At 44.3% G+C, this 20,602-nt stretch overlaps 1 protein-coding gene across 1 annotated transcript in view; it reads left to right on the forward strand.

The window, feature by feature from the left end:
• The first annotated feature begins 2,273 nt into the window (after nucleotides 1–2,273).
• RGL1 (ral guanine nucleotide dissociation stimulator like 1) overlaps nucleotides 2,274–20,602 on the forward strand; it is a 53,424-nt gene continuing 35,095 nt past the window's right edge. Inside the window, exons 1-2 of the mRNA XM_040073197.1 lie at nucleotides 2,274–2,375; nucleotides 3,293–3,403. Of these exons, the coding sequence (XP_039929131.1) occupies nucleotides 2,349–2,375; nucleotides 3,293–3,403 (138 nt within the window). The 5' untranslated portion in view covers nucleotides 2,274–2,348. The remainder of the gene's footprint in view (nucleotides 2,376–3,292; nucleotides 3,404–20,602) is intronic.

Genomic DNA, 20,602 nt, shown 5'->3' on the forward strand with positions numbered 1-20,602 from the left:
TGAACATGATTTGGAAAGAACCAAATGTTTAACATGGTGTTGACCGCATAGATCATTGGTGTAGATCAGTTTTGTGATTAAAGTCTGCTAAAAGAGCAAACCAGCAGTTCTGCTAAACAGAGCTGTACACTCCTCTTCCTCATTTTCAGGCTTCTTTCTGTCCTTGAAATCTTTACAGAACAATCTTTTAGACTAATCAGAGCCTGGTTGGTCTTCATGTTTTCCTGTGCATTTGGACTCTGTCTCTTGGTCCCAAATAAGTGGTTGTACACTATATAATGGATTTTAAATGTAATTAAGTGTTACATATGCTTTTTCTCTTTTCCAGTATTAAATAATCAGCATTTGCATGTATAAGGCAGATTTTTAGGGGCCTTGATATATCCTTTTCCCAAGGCAGACAGTTATCAATAGAATGTCTGATTACTGCCCCTTCTGTAACCTTTCAGCGTGACATGATTGGACTCAGTGATCTTAGAGACTGTTTCCAGTCTAAACAATTCAATAGTTCTGAAGTCTGGGCACTGTATCTCCCTAAAAATAATCTGTGAAGAAAATCTATCTCTGTGGAAGACTAATGGCAAATCCAGTAAATAAAAATGGTAGGTTTCTGCTGCTTGCTAAACTGTATGAGGTCATCTGCTGCTTCTTCCTGATGGAGGTTGTTTCTGTCACTTGTCAGTGGCCAAGAGGATTCAGGAACATAATTTCTGAGAGGGCTTGAGCTCTGCCTTGAACGGAAAGTCCTGAGCTTGTCTGTTCATAAGGTGTTCTGTAAGGATCCAGTCTGAAATGTGACTCAAGAGAAGTGAAATTGAATCAAACACAAGAGCTCCTTCCCACTGTATTAACTCACTGCCATTTTCTTTTTAGTAAAGAAATAGAAATAAGTGCCATTGCTTTGTAACTGCCATCCAAAGTGATGGTAGTGCACGTACTGTGGCACCAGGACATCAACACACAAAAAAGCTTTTATTTCAGTGTAATTTTTTGGCTTTGCTGTTCTATTTGCCTATGCTGGTATGTTGGTCCTGGTCAATGGCAATTTGCTCTGCAGGTACTCACACACCTTCTGGGCTGGCCACAAGGGGTTTAACGCACACTCTGCTTTCTGCACATGAAAATTACGACGTGGAAGAGCGGTTTGCAAAATCTAAAGCATTCAGAATGCTCTTTGCAGTTTTAGAGGAGAAGCCACAGGATTCTGGGAAATCTACACTTTGTTTCGTAGGTGCGGTACACTTGAGTCAGGTTATCGATGTCTGTTTATTCCGGATCCCCTCAGGATCACGCATGGAAACTAGAAGCACAGTCTGGCAAGTGATCAGATCAGGGCACCTGTGACCACACGGCTCAGTCTTGGTTTCGTAGCTGAAAATAATGCTCCTTGCTTCCGTGTGGTTCCTCGTGTGAAGAGTGCTGACAGCCCCGGAGCCTGCAGTGCTCCTCAGGTCATCGGTACGAACGCTGGTGGAAATAAAACCAGAACATGCTGGAGGTTAGTGCGGGCTTTTGGGAAGTCTGAGCTCTGATTCAATTCTTAGCGCTTGCGTTGCCTTGCACGGGGATTTGCGTACTTGGATCATCCCTATTTTAAGTCCCAAACAGCAGGTAGCTGAAGACAGCTCAGGAGGCAGCGAAGCTAGTGAGGGTTTTTAGGGTGTCTGGCACGCAGGTGCCCACAGCTAGAGCATCCACAGGGGTGCTCGTGGCTCATGGGTGCTTCTTTGTGAGCGATACAGAATAAAAGCGAGGACAGTATCGGCGATTGCCGGGCAGAGCTTACTGAAACCTCTGATCTCCTAACTTCTCAGCCGGCAGAAGTAAGTTTTTAAAGTTAAGCATAGCTCAAAATTCCTTCCTTATGGCAGCCCGAACGCCTGACCCACGGCCGCCCCGGCTCCCCTCCGCCCTGCCCGGGCACCGGCAGCGAGGGGCGGGGAGGGAAGGAGGGGAAGAGAAGGGAGATGAGGAGGAGGCGCTTCCCTGGGAGGCGGGCAGGACGGCCCGCGGCGCCGAGCGGAGACCGCCGGGGCAGCACAGGCGCCGCCGGGCAGGGCGCTGCGAGCGGGGCCGCGGCCATCAACAGGAAACCCGCGGGGGCCGGGCCGAGGCGGCGCCAGGCACGGCCCCCTCCCCCTGTCCGTCCGTCCGTCCGTCCGTCCGTCCCGCCCCCGGCCCGGCCCTCCCGCGCAGCGCCGGGGCCGCTCGGCTCGGCTCGGCCCGGCTCGGCTCGGCCCGGCCCGGCTCGGCTCGGCCCGGCTCGGCTCGGCTCGGCTCGGCTCGGCTCGGCCCGCGGCGGGCGCAGCGCGACGCCTCCAACCAGGCGCCCGGCAAAGCCACCGAGGATGAAACTGCTGTGGAGAGCGAAAATGGTAACCCGCTGTCCCGTCCCCTGCCCTGCCGCGGGTCCCGCTGCCCAGCGAGGCTCAGTGCCGGCGATGCCGTGCCCGGTGCCAGGGCTGTGGTGTCCGACCGGTGCCGGACGATGCCGTGCCCGGCGATGCCGTGCCCGGCGATGCCGTGCCCGGCGATGCCGTGCCCGGCGATGCCGTGCCCGGCGATGCCGTGCCCGGCGATGCCGTGCCCGGTTCCGAGCAGAGTCCCTGCTTCACGCGTTCGCTGGAAGTTCGGGAGACATCGCACTCTGCTTTATTACCCTCGGCTTTCTATTTGCGAGTTTTGACCGCTCTTTTCCCCCGCCTCCCCCCGCGGTTCTAAAGCTGCTTGGGTTTCTTCTCTTGTTCTTGAAATAATAGGTTTTTGGAGGAGCAAATCACAAGCACTTCAGATCCCTCGTTCTCAAGAGAATTAAAATGTCGCTGTGTTTTAAATGCTCTGTAGCTTCAAAGATTCAAGGCAGTGTGCCGAAGTAATTCAGCAGTTTTAAAAGTGCTGAATTACTTCGGCGCACAAATTTCCTAAATGAAAGGCCAAAGATATTAATTGCTGTATAAAAGGGGGGAGGAAAGAGACGACTGCTAATCAAAACCAAACTCTTTCCTTAGAAGACTTTATGCAACTATTTAAAATATGTGCTAGTCTGGGAAAAAACAGTTAAATGGAAAGTCAGGGTACCTCGATACCACAGGAAAGGATAGCTTGCCAAGAATATCTCCAGTGTTCCCTCAACCTAAGGGTGTCCTGGATTGCTTTGATCGTTGTGTTGACTTTGTGCTGCCCATCTCCTCTGCTCCGCCTGGAGCAGCGGAGCACCTGGGATAGATTGTGCTCAGCAGAAAGGGGAAAACGTTCCCTTTCATCCTGTTTTTCTTTCTCCTTTTCCTGGCAGACCACATTTCAGGATGGGGGTGAAGAGGTAGAAGATGGAGCCGTCTACAATGTCACCCTTAAAAAGGTGCAGATTCAGCAGGCTGCCAACAAAGGAGCGAGGTGGCTGGGGGTAAGTGAGGCCAGCGCCGGGGCACTGGGGAGGGCTGCTCCTGGACTTCAGAGCAGCCTCCAGGGAGCTGAATTCCACAGGAATTGTTACAATATTAACTTTTAGCACTGACTGCTCTCATGATTTGAAAAAAAAAACAACAACAAACCAAACACTGAACTATGTCTGCTCGGGTCATCTGAAATAACACTCTCCTTGTGTGTGTTGACTTCTCTTTTCTTGACCTGTGAAAACAATTTGACTGGCTGTGGCCATTTATCAGGTGATTCTCGGTGCAGAAATACGGATCTTAGCTTATGGCCCGAGGAGCTAAACATTTAACAGTTATTTCAGACTGGACTATGGCTCATTTCTGCTCTTAGGAAGCTATCTCAGGTCTCCAAACAAATAGGTATATTATTTTGACTGGTGGAGGTCCCTCAAAGTCAGCAGTTCTTCCTCTGAACTTAAGGAAATATTGGTTTGGGTCTTATTTGTGTATTGCTTTCTTAGCCAGCTGAGAAATTAATTGTGTTTCTGCAAGAAACATAGCTCTGTGCTGTTTTTCAGAGCACCAAGGCTTTAATGATGAGTAAAATGAGCTTAAATGGACATTGACATGCTGCTGAGTGCCTTCACCTTTATCAGGCCACGTCCCCAGCTGACAAAAAGTTTCCTCACTTCATTGGAATCAGTGCAGCTGTGGCAGTTGGGGCCAGGTCTGCAGGAGATGCCAATAGCTTTCGTGGTATTTTGTTATGTTTATTTTTTTTTCTTTGGGATTAAAGGCAGTAATATAAGAAGTTGGCTTGATGTAGTATCCATGTTGGTATTTTAAAGGCTTTAAAAACTGCCCTGAGATTTATATCCAGTCATTTTCTCGTGAAGCTCCTGTGACACGAAGCAATACAGCAGAGCTGAAGCCAGAGTCAGGAAAAATAAGCAAATTCTGTCCTGCATACAGATAGTGCATAAAGTCTCCCCTTCCCATGTTTCCAAGAAGTACACAGAGTACTAATCAGAACAGATAATTTGAAATCTGCTTCCTTTGAATAGCAGATTTCCCATTTCTGCCTCCTGTTTTTACCAGGAAAAATACTACCAAGTATATTTGAGCTCCTGCAACTTTCCGAGCTGGTTTTGTGTAGGAGGTGAAGATCATTTTGAATGTGTCTGTGTCCCATAAGCATAGTTTAGAAAAGTAGAATTTTTTTCCTGCTTGGGCTGTGTTGTTCCTTGTAATGGAAGGAGTTTGCCAGGTCTTGGTCGTGTTCTGAAAGGAAGGGAGCCAGTATTTTCCTGTGGTCATCCCCGCAGCTGATGCTGCCCATCCCAATAGGAGGGCTAGGGACTGCAAGGTCAGGGCAGTGACTGTCAGGTTCCTGAGGCTGTTGTTGGTTTTTTCAGGTCAGAATGTTTGTGGGGAAAGAGACAGTGTGTCAGAAATCCACACCTGTTCTGGGCATAAATCTGTGACTTTGGCTTCCAGTCTGGCCTCTTTCACAAGCAAAAAGACTAAATCTCATGTGTATTATTTCAAAATATTTTGGAACATATGGGCTGTTTGTTTCCCTTAAGCTCTTCAGAGCAGAAAGTATTTTAAGCTCTTCTCGTGATCATGTTTTATTAATGGCTTTTTTTGTGGTCCCGAAATCAATAAATAGCCTCTAACCCAGAGCATTATTTATGAAGAGCCGTCCCTGCCCCCCAGCAGTTTGGCTTTGAAAAGCCGAATTATCTCTTTTAGAACTGTCATCAGGTGACTTTTTTTTTTCCTTTTTTTTTAATCTGGAGTTTATAAGGGTTTACGAATTTTTTTCTATGCTTTGAAACTCATTAGCACTAAATTAACAAGGTGTTGGATTCAGCAATGTTAGTCTTAATGTTTTTGATGGTGCTCTAAGTCAGGGTTAGGTTGAAGATTCAAGGTCAACAACCTGTTTGTACACCACCAAATATTGAGCCTTCACAGTAACAAACACAGTAACTCTCTTATTGATCACATGCATGCCTGGATTTACTTTTTAAAAACTTTTTCTCGGTGTCAGTTTGTGTCCTGTAAAAGCCCACTTAGCAATATGACCCCTTCTGAGGCACTGAGCTTCTCCTGGTTTGTTGTGGCAGGTCAAGTCTAATAAACCTTGCTTAAAATTCTCCATCCTAAGAACCCACCCAGGGTCACTGAATGGTTGGTCATGGAACGAGGGAATGGATTGTTTAAAGGCCAATCATAAGCTTCCAACTAAAGCACCAGAAACACTTGCCTACTGAAATACAGAAATGTCTTTCTTGTGTTTCAAACCTCTGCAGCTAACAAGAGTAAAAGAGAAACAGGCTGCGACTTAAGCAGGCATCAGCAGTTCCGAAATCTCAGAAGCGTGAAGCTTTTGGATAATCACTGAATTTCTTAGCTTTAAATTTAATATTAGGCATCAAAGGATGCTAATAATAGCCACTGCTTTTGTCACCACATACTTAGTCACTAAATATTTAGTGAAGCTTAAGACTTTAAGCACTAGAGTATTAGGGAATATTAAAAGCTCTAGTGGGAGCTCATTATTGTGAGAGATGCTGCACAAAAGCACTGTTTTGACTTAAAAGAATGTGCAGAGGTGATACTTAAAGAAGATCGTCTGTTTGTATGTCTTAGCTGATGATTGGTATCAAAGCTTCAAAACTCAGGTGTACCTTCTGGAAATACTGAGAGAGAATCCCTGCCAAACACAATGGATTCAACCAGATAAAGTATGAAAGCATTTTTTTTGAAAACAAAGTGGGTTTTGGTGTGTCTCGGATGCTGGAGAGGGGAACAAGCTACAAAAGCCATGGAAGCTGAGATACATGGCCTGACATTCGTGAGAGAAAAGGATGGAGAGGTAGAGATTTGTACTTAGGGATGGAGCACACTCAGAAGAGGGGAAGATTTGGGGTGGACAGTCATCAGTTTGGCATTATGTCAGGCTAGAGAAAAAAGCGTATTGGTAACTGGAGGGGAAGGTTTGGAAGCACAGCATGGAATATGAGTGATGTGGTTAGAAAGAGAGTGTTGTGTTTTAAAACTTTATTTTCAGAAAGAGCCTGAAAAATGGGATTCAGCTTCCCTGTGAGGATGTGAATGCAGCCCAGAGGGAGGCTGGATGCAGAGAGGAAGGTGCTATTGTCCATGAAGGAAAGACACCAAAGCATAAGAGACAAATGTTCAGGGGATCAAGTTTGATCTTGAACTGACAGCCAGGTACCCGTGAAATGAGACAGAGACGAGTTGAGTCATACTGTAGCCAGAAGTCGGTAAGAACAGCCAAACAGTGGATGTAAAAGTGGATCAGCCGCTAAATACCTGAATTCCTGTGGCCAGGAGCAATATGCTGATAGTGTGAATGGCGTGGGGAGGTGAACTCCAGCCGGTGGTCTATGGGAAACAGTAAATAGTTGAAGAGAAGGGAAAAAGCAGCGGTGGAGAAGTGCGTGGAGAGATGGGGGAACTGCGGGAAGGGGGAACGACGCAGGAAGAATAGAAGCATGGTTGTGGTGTGGGCGGGTGGACAAGATTACTGAAATAAAAGCCAGCGAAGTTTTAAAATGCTGTGAAATGACTATTGCCGAGCCCCCCCGTTAAGCAGCTGGAGTGCTTTATCTCCCCCTTGCAGGAGTTAGGGAGGGATGGGTCACCGCTGTCCAGCCCTGGGAGAGCAGGGCGTGATGAGGAATGAATGAGCCGCTCAGGCAGGAGAGGCTCCTGAATACCTGCAAATGTCTTTGCTATCGGAGCCCTTCATCTGGGAAGGAGGGAGGAAGAGACCTACAATGGGTGAGTATTTCGTGGAGCAGGTCACAGGAAACGCAGCCAGGAACTGGAGCTCCCCAAGCCTCAGTGCTGATTCTCCGCACCTGAAACCATTGCCGGGCTTTCAGAGTGCATCCTCACCATCGAGTTTCTTTCTTTACTGATGGGTGACACAGACTCCTCTTCCTCTGAGTCTTAAATATCCAGATAACAGATAAACGCTTTGCTCTCTTATGGCCAGGCTGCCTGGCTTCATTAGGCATGCATCACAAAACTACAGGAGATTTTAGAAACTTGGTTTTTACTTTTTGCTTTCTCTTTTTGGACTGCAGCTGAACTTCTGGCTCTGGGGTTTGTTCAGGCAGAGATGGATGCAAACTATAGCTTGTCTTAAAGTGTCTTTAATATTGTAATGTTGGGTGTATAGCAGAGCAACATATTCTGCCAAAATTGTCAATGGACTGCTGTTAGAGGGGTGCTTTTCACTATTTTAAAATACTGAAAGTAGCAAATCTATCACTTAATATTTGTGTGTTTTCTTAGCACTGCTATTATTTGATAATTACCTTTTCTGGGAATTTTGTTCTGTTTTAGAACCCAATTTTTAATTTTATAAAATTTTGCTTTTTATTTTATTTATTTTATTTTATTTTATTTTTTTATTTTTTTTTATTTAGTGCAAGTGATTGCCTTGCACCGAAAACTGCATGTGACCACAAGTTTGGCTTCTAAACACTTCCACAGTCACATACATTGGCAGGAAGCTTGTGCTGGAGAGTTCAGACAGAAAAACATTGCAAAAACTTGTGGCTAACAAATCTGTATCCCAGTTGGGACCTGGGACGCAACCATCTCTCTGACTTGATCAGTATGTCAGAAAAGAAGTTTGAGTCTGGAATTCTTTCTTTCCAGCACAGACCTCCTAACTATGGGTTGAGATTTAAGTGGTGCCTGGAATCATCAACATTTTAGGAAGAAGCAAAACCTCACATTTTCTCTGAGCCTGCTCCTGCCCTCCCACATGCCCTTCTGAGCCAGCTCTGTGATTTCTTTTTCATCTTGCCCTTAGATCCCAGATGTTCTGGTTGAGTGCAGTTTCCTGTGGAAGCAGCAGGCAGTGGCTTGGCTGATCATTGTCCTTGCTGCAGCTTGCTGTTTTGTCTCTTGATTTAGAGCATGTGTTGGTCACTTTTGGCTGAAGCAGACTCTTTAATCAGCCTGTCCTGGCTGCCCAGACCAAGGCCAGGGTGTAGATCTGATCGTATATTTGGCAGAAGCAGAAAAGCAGCTCCCCAGGAGCTGACAGGCTTCCTATGGAAACTGAGCTGTGCTACTGTCCACTCCAAAGCTCTGAGGAGCTGTCTTGGAGAAGGAGGAAGGGTGGGGTGTGCTCACATTGGTTTTGCTTGGGGCAAGATGCCTGTTGGGTGCTGGAGACCCTCAAAGTAACGTATTCAGAGGGAAGTGAATGATTTTACCTATAGACGTGTACACAGTTACCCAAAAGAAAGCTTTGGCATCTCACTTAGCTTGTCTTTTGGTTTGGAGTAGGCTCTTTCCTCCTGTCCTTCCTTCAGCTGTGGGCATAATAGTACCATGATACTATTCACAGCCCTTATTAGTGACTTCTCATGGAATATTTTTCTCCTTGCTTCCTGGTTTAGGCTCCAGGGGTATCCTAAGCAGCAGTCTTGGATACAGTCATCAGCTGGTTAATAGAGGCTATGTGTGCAGCAGACACTCAAAAATGGAAACTGAGCCTATTAAGGGTTTTAAAAAGGAAGCCTGAAATATTCCTGTCCATTGCTTTCCCAGTTCCAAATACAAAATGCATAATTAAAAGGGTGGCTGGTTTTGTGGCGCAGTGTTGTGCTCTCAGTTGAGTGTAAAACCTCTCGCTCCAAGCTGCCAAAGTGTGACAGGGTGGCAGTGCTTTAATCCTGCCATGTTACCAAGGCTGTTAGGGCTGGGATACCCTGGCCATGGGGAACTAGGGAGAGACAGGGGCAGCCTCCCTTCCTGAGGCTGTGCAGGGGCACCTCTTGCTCATGATTCTTATCTTAAGTGGAGTAACAAGAGTTAAGGGAGCCTCCTGAGTGAAGCTGCTGGAGGCTGTTCTGTTGCTGCACTGGGTGTGTGTATCTGCATTTTGGATATCTTCCAGCCGGCCTGCTCATGGACAGAACTTGCCCTTGGCATTTACCTGCGACATGCAGGATTAGAATGACGTTCTGTGCTGTAATTGCTTTCCCCTGGGAATTCCTCTGACAGCCAGGATGACTGATTTTTTAAACTGTGCTACTTGGATGCTACGGGTTCTCCCTAAATTCCATTGCCTTAACTGTCTTGCTGCTGACATCGCTGAATGCTGTCTTGCTTGCTTTTTTAAAAAGCAGTAGGTGAAAGGAATAACCCCCCAAATTTGCTTGCTCTGCAAAGTACCTGGCACTTTCTTTCTGAGTGCTAGATCTAGGTCACTTGTTGGGTTAAGGAAGAGTTGGCAAGGAATGTGGCTATGTGTCATCGGAGAGCCTGTGAGATGCAGCACAGGAACTGGACTGAGATGTTGGACAGAGAGCAGCCCTGGAGAAACCATTAGTTTCACTGTTTGGGTTTTGATGCCTTCATTTCAGGAACAGGCTGAAGCATTTCTAGTACGTTAGTCACACTTGGATTTAAATTTAACCTTGGTAAAGCTAATTAAAAGTGTGTGTAAGTGCATGTTTGAACTTGCATCTGTTACTACTGCTGGTTTTTAAATATATAATTTCCTTTAGCCAGCACTGTAAGGGTGTGCACCTGTGTGAAGAAGCCAGCACAAAGTAGCCAGATCATGGCTTAGCCCCTTGGAGAAAACGGGGTTATTTTGTGTCGCGGGGTAAATAAATGCTGACTAGGTGTGGCTCCTGCTCTTGTGTAGTCACTGTGTAGTGTCTTGTAAAGCAGGGGCACAAAGTTTGTGATGTCTTAGTGTTAATACCACATTAAGATAGTATCAGAGACTGTAAAAGATGATTCCGAAAGGGAATTGGAACCTCATTCCTGAAGCCTTGAGCAGCTCACCAGCAGTTGTCTGTGGGAAGGTGTCACAGTTTGCTCCTGCAGTCTCCCAAAAGTACTTTTGCCCTTGATTCACCCCAAAAAGCGCTATGTTCAGTGGCCGTACAAGCTCTTCAGAAGTGACTTGTAATTCTTCCTGGGTGGTGCACTAGCATGGAGGGCTCAACTATAAAGTCTGTGTTAAGTTTTTACACCTTATGGAACAAGAATTTTTATTGATGTATGAGGATGAGTGTTTCATTTTCATGTCTTCCTTTTTTAATTTAAATAAAGTTTTAATGCCATAGTGAAGAATTACATGTTTTGGACATGGAAATGCATTTACTGTTTATAGAAATCCTTTTACCTTGGACCAAACTGAACTCATGCTAATGCCTGAATACTGTAGTTCAGTTTAGCACCCTGCAAGCAATAGGTGACAATTTAGGAAGGAAAGCAGAAACATATTCAAGTGAAGTGATAATGGTCTTGCATTCTTACAGCTCTTTCACCCAGATAACTTTCAAAGCATGGCTGCAGATTTTCTCCAGACTGACTGTGTTGGATGTTGCAGTGTAACACAGCACAAAAGTAGGATTTGGGTAGGATTAAAATTCAGCCTCAGTGCTGTGGCCTGGGTTTGGGAGATTCCCCTTTCATTGGGGAGGTGGGAAGGAGATGGGGAAAATGTGCTGCTGGGACAATGTGACTTCAAAAAGGCTGGAGTTTTGAGGCTGCTGAAGGATTTGAACCATTAAAAAAAGTTGGGAGATGGATTAGCTGTCAGAGCTGCATGGTAATATTTATTTAGTGGCTTCATAGTGTTATCACATGGATATCTTCTTCACATGTGACGCATGCAGCAAGGAGCAGCTGCTTAGCAAGGCACAGCAGCACATGGAAACAATTTAGGACCAGAAGTGAATTAATTAAAACCATCTGGGGAGATGACCTGGACTTCTGAGTCCAGAGTTCTGTGGAAGCATTTGCCTGCCATGCAACAGCACTTGTGAAAGGAAGCTCAAATATTAAGTTACAGCAGGGAAGGGGGGAGTGAAGTGGAGCTTAGAAAATACTGTTAGGAAGATGAAAGTAACTCCTCACTTGTTTCTGGTGCTTGTTCCGTCATCTCAAAAGTAGAACTAGAAGGGGGATCCCCAGGTGGAAGGGGATTTGGAGACACCAAAAAGGCTGTTGTAGTTGTGTCTTGGTGCTACTGGGGTTTGACAATAAATCCTCACAGGACTGAGGCTTCATTCTGGCAATGAATGTGAGGATATAGGAAAAGCCTTCAAAACAGTGAGTGGAGAAGGGGCATGTTATCTCAGGGGTGATTTTGAAAGCAAGGGGGGAAAGAAATTAGTGATGTTACATTGCCTGTAATTAACTCAAAGGGACTTGCTGCTGGCAGAAGTAGCTGAGTCCATCCAAGTCCAGGAGGATTCAGAAAGGATTGAACATTAATATAAAATAATGAGAACAAATGCATGAGATTCAAAACACAAGACATTAATTTTTGGGATTTAGGGATAAAACAAACATGTCCTGCAGCTGAGAAGTGTCTTTTCCTTTAGACTTGTTATTCTGAAATGTTATGGGTGTTACTTCTTCACCTTCCTCTATAACATCTGGCCATTGTTAGAGGAGGGAAAACCTCTAGTTCAGTTTAAAATGACAATTATTATGTGTGCCTGTTTATAAAGTTCTGGTTTCAATTTGTCTGCAGCAAATGTTTAATGAGGGAGAATAAGATTGAACACAGGCACTTATCAAAAGAATTATGGGGACTGTAATGCCCAGGAGGTGTCAAGGCCATATTGCCACATGGTACAGGAGTTTAGTGTGGGCTGGTTTTCCAGCAGCCCTGCAACCTCCTCCTGGTTAAACAGAACTCTGGGTGCTCAGATCTTACTCTTTTTTTATGTGTCTAAAACAAAAGTTTGCATCTGTGCAGTTTTAGACTCTGCAAAAGTAGGAATTGTGTGGGTTGCCCTTTGCATTACTCCATTCAGCTTCATAATAGTTGCTTTAAAAATGAGGCAGCTTGAGCAGAACAGGGTACTCTACATGTGGGCTCCTCAGACTTTTTTTTTGTTTGCTTTTTGTTGTCACTTCCAAGCACTGTGCTGAAATATGTAATGTTCTACCTACTGTAATCCTTCGGTCTTTTTTCGGGTCTGTGTGCCACCCTGGGACCTCTGAGGGCAGGACTTTCAGCAGACATTTTCTCTGGCTTCTCACGTTTATCTCTGTTTAGCTGCATTGTGAGCATCGGAGTGTAGCTCGCCTTCAGCACGTTGGCAGTCAAAGTGAGGTTTTGGCAGCTCCCCCTCAGGTGTGAAGCTTTGTGCCACTTTGCATGGTGACATTCACTAACCTTTTGCCCTCCTTGGTTGCAGGCAGATGGAGTTCTGACTTTTTCCTCCGTGCCACCTCGGTGGCTGTCCCGCTCATGGCTGTGACAGCCGCCGCTGGTGCTGCCCCTGGGCCACAATGCGCCAAGGAGGTGTAGGCATTTCAAGTGCTTTTGTGGAGTAATCCTGTTATTATAGTCTATTTCATCTGTTTTCTTCTCTTATATTCTTGCCACCTTTTTTCATCTGAAAGCAGTTTAAAGGATTATTTTCTTTTGCCCTCCCACCCCCTCACCTGCTTTGTACTGCCTTTCTCCCTATGGAGACTCAACCTTTCTTCCAGTCGGCAGCTGTTTCTTCCTTTCTGGGGGGTCCGTGGGCTCTTTGTGCTAGTAAACCAGCATGTTTTTATAACTAAGTGGCATTTTCCATTGAAAGATCTCAGAATGATTGAACAATATGGAATGATTGAATGCTTTGAGATAGCCTTTGGGCTTCAAACTGGAGACTTGTGGTAGGTCTCATTAGACTGCCAGATCCCAGTGGCTCCTCGTTAGTATCTATAAATCCTAAAGCAGAAATAGACCATCACGTTAGAGCTAGGTAGGGTTTTATTCCCTCCTAAATATAGTTTATGCCCCACACAAGCTTGCGTGCATTGAGTAAATTGAGTTTCTGCTTTGACTCGAACTGTGCACGGAACTTCCTTCAGTTGTTTAGGGGATTCCTGTGGATAGAACTTGCCCGATGAGGCTCATAGCATTTCAGAGATGTGTTGGTGTTGGGATGCAAACAAGTCAGTACACCCATCTGGATTAGCTGTTGTCTTCAGTACAAAAGAGATTAATTACCTAAGTGCTCCTGAGGTGCATTTGAAACCTGGTTTAAATATTCCGTGTGAATACAGCAAGAAAATTATTATGAAGATATACCTCTGCTTTTGTTTGCTTGGTTTGTAGTAATCTCTGGCTGTACCTCTGATGCATTTTGTGTTTAATCTTAGAGTAGAAACCCTTTAGGGCAGGGCTGGTGTCTTTGGTTTGGAGATGGCAGCCCTGGTGCTGCTGTTGGAAGTGTCCCATGAGTAACAGCAACGTGTTTCGCTTGGAAGGCAGATCTGAGGCCTTTGCATTCCTCCCGTGGAGTGCTTCAGATTGATCCTGGCTGTGCTCCGGGCTCCTGGCTCTCTGGAGCAGGGAAAATGTGAATGAACTCTTGCACACTTACTTAAAGCATGAGGCTTGCATTCTTCCTGCAAAAAACAGGCACTTTGTTCGGGAAAACATCAGGTGGTCAGGGAGGACAGGACGGGGGAGAGCCGAGGTATGCTATTAACTCCTGGTGGGTAATTAATTAAACAACAACAACCCCCCGAAAAAAAAGAGGAAAAATCAAACCAATGCGGACAATTTCTGATTTATCTGGCATTTTTTCCTTTTTGTTCCCCCCTTACTTGTAAGCTATACTCATTTTGCGTTCGGACTCAATACTTCCACGTAATTGTGTGTTTTGTTTTGTGTCCTTTGCCTAAGGATTTCAGTCCAAGTGCAACGCGGCATTCTTAAACCAGGACGCAAATAGCTGCCGCGGCTTCGGGGCCGGCGCACGCCGTGTGTGCTGGGCAGGAGGGGAGGGCTCCTGGGTGCTGCCGCAGGTGGGGGAGCGCAGTGATCTGTGTGGCGGGTCCGTTGTCACACGCTTCTGCTGGCCCCGTGACACGCAGGATTTCTCCGAGAGAAAATGCCCGTGCGACTGGCACAGGGGTGTTGCCGTGGCGTGCAGACACACGCGCAGGCAGGCACAGGCGCTCCCCGGCTCCGCAGGGACTGTGTGTGCAGGAGAGGAGCACCAGGAGATCCCACACTCCATCCCTTGTCGTGTCTAGATAATGTAGGAAAAGCACAGTTTGGCCTGGACTAATGAGTGAGTTAATACTTTCGGACTCTTTGAGCACGTAAATAAATATTCAAGCTGGTAACGCTTAATATTAGGAAACATTAGTTTCCTATTAATGCTTTTTCTACTCAGACCCCACCCTGGAGAGGCCTCTTAGTTTCGAAACAAAGGGTAGTAAAAAGCACAGCCGTGGAAATGAAGTTTACAGCGCCGTTTTAGGTATGTTTTCATGCTGTGGTCATAAAAGTGGTTGCTGACTGCTAACCTATTTCTTCTTAAAAGCTTAGAAAAAATTGGCATTAGAGATTGCTCACGGTAATTATGAGACATGTAACAGCATTTCTTGGGTATTTGTTGTTCCACAGAAATGCCTTGTTCCAAGTTCAGTTTATTTTGAAATATGAATCAGTCTTCTGCTAAGTATTTTCTCCTCTGTCAGAGGGCATTTCATCTCCCCTCACCTACAGGTTTAATTTCCAGCTATTCATACTATTTGTAATTTATCATTCTTGCCTTGTTGTTTACCCTGGATGCAGTGGCAGTTTACACTGATCTCCTGCCTCGGTATACATTTAATTTCTGTGTACTGTTTGAGCAAGCTTTACAGTGTGAAAGGAGAGCCAACAATACAATTAGGATGAATAAAAGCATTTTGGGTTATGTAATATGCATTTGTGTTACTATTATGCAACAGAATTATTACTTGTGGCATCCTTAAATCCATTTTGAACTTAGCCCTGTTGCCTGCTGCCTCATACAGGACCTTCTTTGTTTCTCCTGACTGAGCAGAAAGGGATGATGAGCTCCACAATTAATTTAAATTACATTTCTGGAAGGAGTTAAAAAATAGTGTGGCTTGTCACAGGACAAGTGTTCTGTTGGTAGTCAAAAATCATACCATATGAAATCTGCCTGACTGTGTTAGTGGTAATATTAATCATCTCCTCTTTTTGTTACACTGGCTATTTATTAAAAAATGACAGCGTATTTTAGCATTTTTCATGAAACATGGCACAGGTCTTTGATGAGCACTGTTTGTTTCCCAAACAACATTTAAATAATAGCTTTCCCCTGGCATTTCTTAGGGTAGACATAGAGTTGTCATCAAGGCAGCTTAGAAATACTGTATATAAATACAGAATTTGCTGTGCTATGAGGTTGAACCTCTCAGTATTTGTCAGATGGCAGGTGCACTGTACCTATCCCTGTAATCTTTTCAGACTCAAGTGAAATGTTTGAGCTGTCTGCCACCTTTTATACTTGTTTTCTCTGCTCAGCACCTCTTCTCCCTTGTGGTTCCCAGTAATGGTTCCTGGGTGCTTTGGCACCTCCAGATTTCCAGGGCATACTGGAAGCTGTGAGAGCGTGGGGAAGGAGGAAGAGGAGTTGAGATAAAGGCTGTGAGCAGAAACAATAATTACTATTTCTGGGGCATAGGGGAACTGCCCCAGCTGCCTTTACCTTCTTAGGGATGCTCTGTAATCCATACCTGGAAAAGCTGTTAGTAGTTTTCACAATTAATCACTTCTTGCTTTATGAAAGTCCTGGGAGACTTTGTTGAGCTCTTCTCTCGGGAGACACTGTGTAATGCTTCCTTTGGCTCCAGAAGTCAAAATACTTCAGAAAATGAGCTGATGTACTGCCAAAATGGGCACTAAAACCCATTTTCTTGCCTTCATCCTGGTGCTCTGCTCACTTAGCTGTTTATTATTTTGAATATTTATTTACTGCTTGGTTTGGGGATTGGACATTTTGGTGTTTCTAGGCACTGAAGAGAGGAGGATACTAAGTTTTACAAATAATTTTCTTCTAATACAGAAGGGCTTTGGGAAGATACTTTGTGCGGAACACATTTCTTTACTGGATTATAAGAGTGTTGGTAGTAAATGTCATTTGATGACAGGTATTCCTCCAACAATGTAAGATGCACATGACTAAGAGTCTTACCTGACTTACTGGTTTCTTTTTCTTGCTTTTCAGTTTTAAACTAGGAACTTGCTAAGCTTCAGTGTCCAATCAAAACCGTCACAAGGAGTATTTCATAATACAAGTTATGAAAATAATACATCACTGGCATGCCTAAGGGGCAACAGGGTTGTGGGGAACTGCAGATCTGTGAAACAAAAAAAATCAATAATCTGATGATTCAGGTTCTGTTAACTCAATGGCGACACCAAATCAGGCAAGAGAAGAGGGTGAGAGACCTTGTATTGGTTTTGTTAAGTCTTTCTAGCAAGAGAGGTGAGAGGCAGGACCAGAGGGAACCTTTGTAGATAGGAAGCGACGAGAAGGTAAATGCATAAATTGTACAAGGTAGAGATGGAGATCTGGAGCTGTTCAGGTGATTTTTTTTTTCTTTAAAAACCTTGCATGCTGCACATTGAACCTCTTGGATGACTCGATTCTCAGTGAATGATATGGCCACGTTCCTTTGCTGCACAGATGCTTCTGAGTGGGTGAATTCAGAGCAGGAATTTCTATGTTCCCATGGCTGGATAAGCTCCAACATTTGTAAGAGCTGCACAGTGCCATTTTAACCTAGGCCTCTTTGAAGATTGAATTTTGCAATGCACTTGCTAAAACTCCTTTAGATGTATGCCAGGGAGATGCGATTTGGGAATTAGGCTTCTTTACTTTTGCTTTGATTCATGTAAGAGCTGATCCCAGAAAATTCACCGATATCCAAATGAGTCTAAATTTGCATCGAAGGTGTGAGAATGCACAGCTCAGCACCATGGAATGCCTCTTTTTTCTTATTTTCCCCAGAGTGGCTTTAAGTAGCTGCAAGGTGTCCCAGTGGGAAGGTTCTAACTGAGCGGCAGCATTTGTGTAAGGGGCTTTTTTCCTTTTCTCTTTTTCCCTCTACATCTGCCCCACAGCTTTTGTGACTGCCAGCTCTTCAGACAGATACCGACCAGGCTGTGAGCTCAGAGGAGAAAACAAGAATGCCTTTTGTGTCATGAGCATGGAATTAATTGGTCCTGGAAACTCTGGGTCGCTGCCAAGAATGGGTATTTATGTGGCAAGAAAAGAAAGGAAAAGGGCGGGGCTTTGGAAATCCAGGAATCCCTCTCCTTTTCCGAGCTTAGGAAAGAGCTCATCAACTTATTTTGGCTTCTGAGTTTAGTGCAGTCAGTACGCAGAGTTATGGTGGGCTTTTTTGTTATTTGTTTTTGTTTGTTGGTTTGGGTTTTGTCTTTGGTTTTGGTTTTTTTTTGTTTGTGTGTGGTTTTTTGTTTGGTTTTGTTGTTTGGTTTTTTTTAAACGGTGTCTGAAATGAGGAAATGAGAGTTAGTGGAGAGAATTCTGTGGAGAGCTCTGTTTCATTTCATTTCCAAGTTCTCTGTAGGATAAAATCATCTTCCTTTGCCTGCAGGACACCCGCCGCTGGCCACCCCAGCCCTGCCGTGCCAGCCACGCTTTCCTAGTTCCTGGGCTGCAAATTCTGCTCCAAATTCCCATTTTTCCCCCATGCAGACTGTTTGCTGTGCTGATAGCTGAGCAAAGTCGCCACTTCTCAGAGGGATTTTTTGTTCAGGTCGGGTCATGTGTTGGAGTTGGGAGTCGGTGCAGGTGGATGTCAGCTGCTGCGGGTCTGTCCTGCACCCACGGCACGATCCCGCTTCGTCCACTTGGTTAGAAACGCCATCAGAGTCTTTGTTGGAAGGAAACGCTTTGCCAAAAATGTTGTTCATGTCTTTGCAGTTCTTTACCAAAATACTTGACTAAGACAACGGAACAACTTCTGTTTCATCTGTCTTGCTGTTTTCTTTAATGATGTGTGTCTGCTTGTTAAATGAGGGATATTTCAGGTTTTTCTTCTCTTAGACTGACGCTATGGATGTCAGTCTGAGATATTTCAGATAAGATACCAGTCAGCTTATATTTCTGGAGCTTTCCAAGTTCAATCATAGCATGATTTGATGTTTTTTCCCCGTTTTTTTTACTTCCCCCAAGGATGAGTGTAGATGTTAAAGGTATGTGTTGGAGAACCTGTGTGTAAGGAAGCAATGTGGAAAAAAAACCAAATGGTTAAAATCACAAAGAGCATCTAATTCCTACTTTCAGAAGGTTAAAGCAGACTCATATTTAGGCAAACAGCGACAGCCTTGATTAGAGTGCTTTATTTTTAGTTAATGTACAAGTTACTGCACTTCAGGCACATTTATTCCAGCATAGGGTGCCTGTCCAGTAAGTTAATAAAAACAGAGTGGAAAACTCTCCATCTGGAAAAGCTGTATGTTTCAAGGAAAGTGAAAAGTATTTAAAAATCTGTCAAAGATGGTAAAAATTCATTTAAAGTGTTAGTTAGATGCTCCTGAAAATAACTGCAGAATTTCTGAATAAAACAAATCTTTAGTGAAATGGTAATGCTTCAAATGATGGAGCCTGAAGAATGTTTGCTCTCTCCTTTTCTTATTGTTCATCCCAGTTGTTTTAGTATTTTTTTCCAGTCTGCGTAATAAAAACCAATCAGGTTGGTTTCATTCCACAATTCTCACTTCCAGAATCTCAACAGATAATATCTGCATTGGAAAAAACCTGCAGAGCAGTGGCGTTTTTTTGGGTGAAAGCAATTTTTTCCAGTGACATTTCTAAGACAATGACTCCAGTTCTGTGTGTCTGTTTGGGTAGCAGCCTGGTTCCGTACTGATCAGAGTTTTAACTTTCCTCTTTACCTTGAGTGTCTAATCCCTCTTGCTAGGCTGTGCCGTTTATTTGGGCGATGATAAGGAGTATAGATTATCTGTAATTTATGTTCCCACTGGAGCTTAACAGGTAGTGTTTGGACAAAGCTTTTCAGCCTGGATGTGTTTTGGTCTGCACGGAGCTCTCCTGTTTCAGCAAGAGCTGTGTACGTAGGTCATGTTTTGTGCTGTAGAGCTGTGAGATGATCACCTTAAAGACAGTGGGCCACTCTGAAGGCACAGCACTGCCAAGGGTTAGTAAAGTTGTTGGGATTAAACCACATCAGTACACACACAAGCTCAGAAAAGAAGGATTTGCAAGGTTAATCTTTCTACATTTGCTTTAGAAAGAGGCTGTCTGTTTTGTAGGAAGCTACTTGCTCATCACTTAGACTTGCAGATTATCAGGGTTATAATCTGTTGCCTGAAAAATCAAAGTGAGATTTTAAAAAGACATAAATCGGACCATAAAATGCCATATGTGTTTGTTTTAGAGGACCAAGAAAGTGTTATCGAAGCCCTGAAATGTTGAGGTCTCTGTTAGACTGCTGGACACGGTGCTAAATGAGACAAAGAGGAGCTGGAGAGCTTTTTTGTTCTTTGGAAGCACAAAAGGGTGCAAAACCGGTGCCATTTGTTGGTACCGCTCACAGTTCATGGTCACCATGCACCCCTGTCAAAAACTGGCAAGAGCTTTAGGAGTGATTATTTCATGGCAGTGAGTAGAGTGCTCCTGTGAGCAGAGAGCTCTAAAGCAAACACGAGAACTCCTTTGCCTTTGGGTAGCCTGGTTGTGTCAGTGAAGAGATGCCCTCTTGATTAAATCCAGACTGAGCAGTTTCCTGTTAGCATGAAACTCAGCCCACAAGGTCTTATTCTCAAAGCCTGTTATTGAGCTTGTCTGCCAAGTCCCTTTTCCTTTTAAACTTACAGGCAGAATTGCTAAAATAATACAAATACAAGCAATCCCAGAACTCTCACAATGATTTCTAAAAGTTTGGTATTTTGCTGACAGAGTTTTAGACTTTTCAGAAACTGGGTTAGTTTTGCTTTGGTGGTATTTTTTGGGGGGGTTTTGTTTCTTTTTGACATTCTCCCAACATGGGGAAGTTGTAGTGTTGCAATTAATGGAAAATTTTGTGCGTGTATGAGTCTTGGAAACAGATTCTGCCCTTGTTTTGAACATACTCGCATGAGTGAATGAGAGGGTTTTATGTGCCCTGGGTAAATACACCCATAAACCGCTACGCAGTGAGTGGGGCAATCTGCTGGATCAAAAATTAAGAGTTAAATACAGTGGTGCAGACTTTCTTCCCTGTCTGAAAGTGGTTGTATTGTGTAACTAGTTATTTTCAAACATGTATCATAATTGTAAGATGAAGAGTGAGCAAGAAAATTGCATTTTTTTTTTATCAGCCAAGTTTTGCTTAAGGAAAATTTGGTTGTAAGAAAGTTACAT

Source organism: Hirundo rustica, chromosome 9, assembly GCF_015227805.2.
Source record: "Hirundo rustica isolate bHirRus1 chromosome 9, bHirRus1.pri.v3, whole genome shotgun sequence".
NCBI classification, from domain to species: Eukaryota; Metazoa; Chordata; class Aves; order Passeriformes; family Hirundinidae; genus Hirundo; species Hirundo rustica.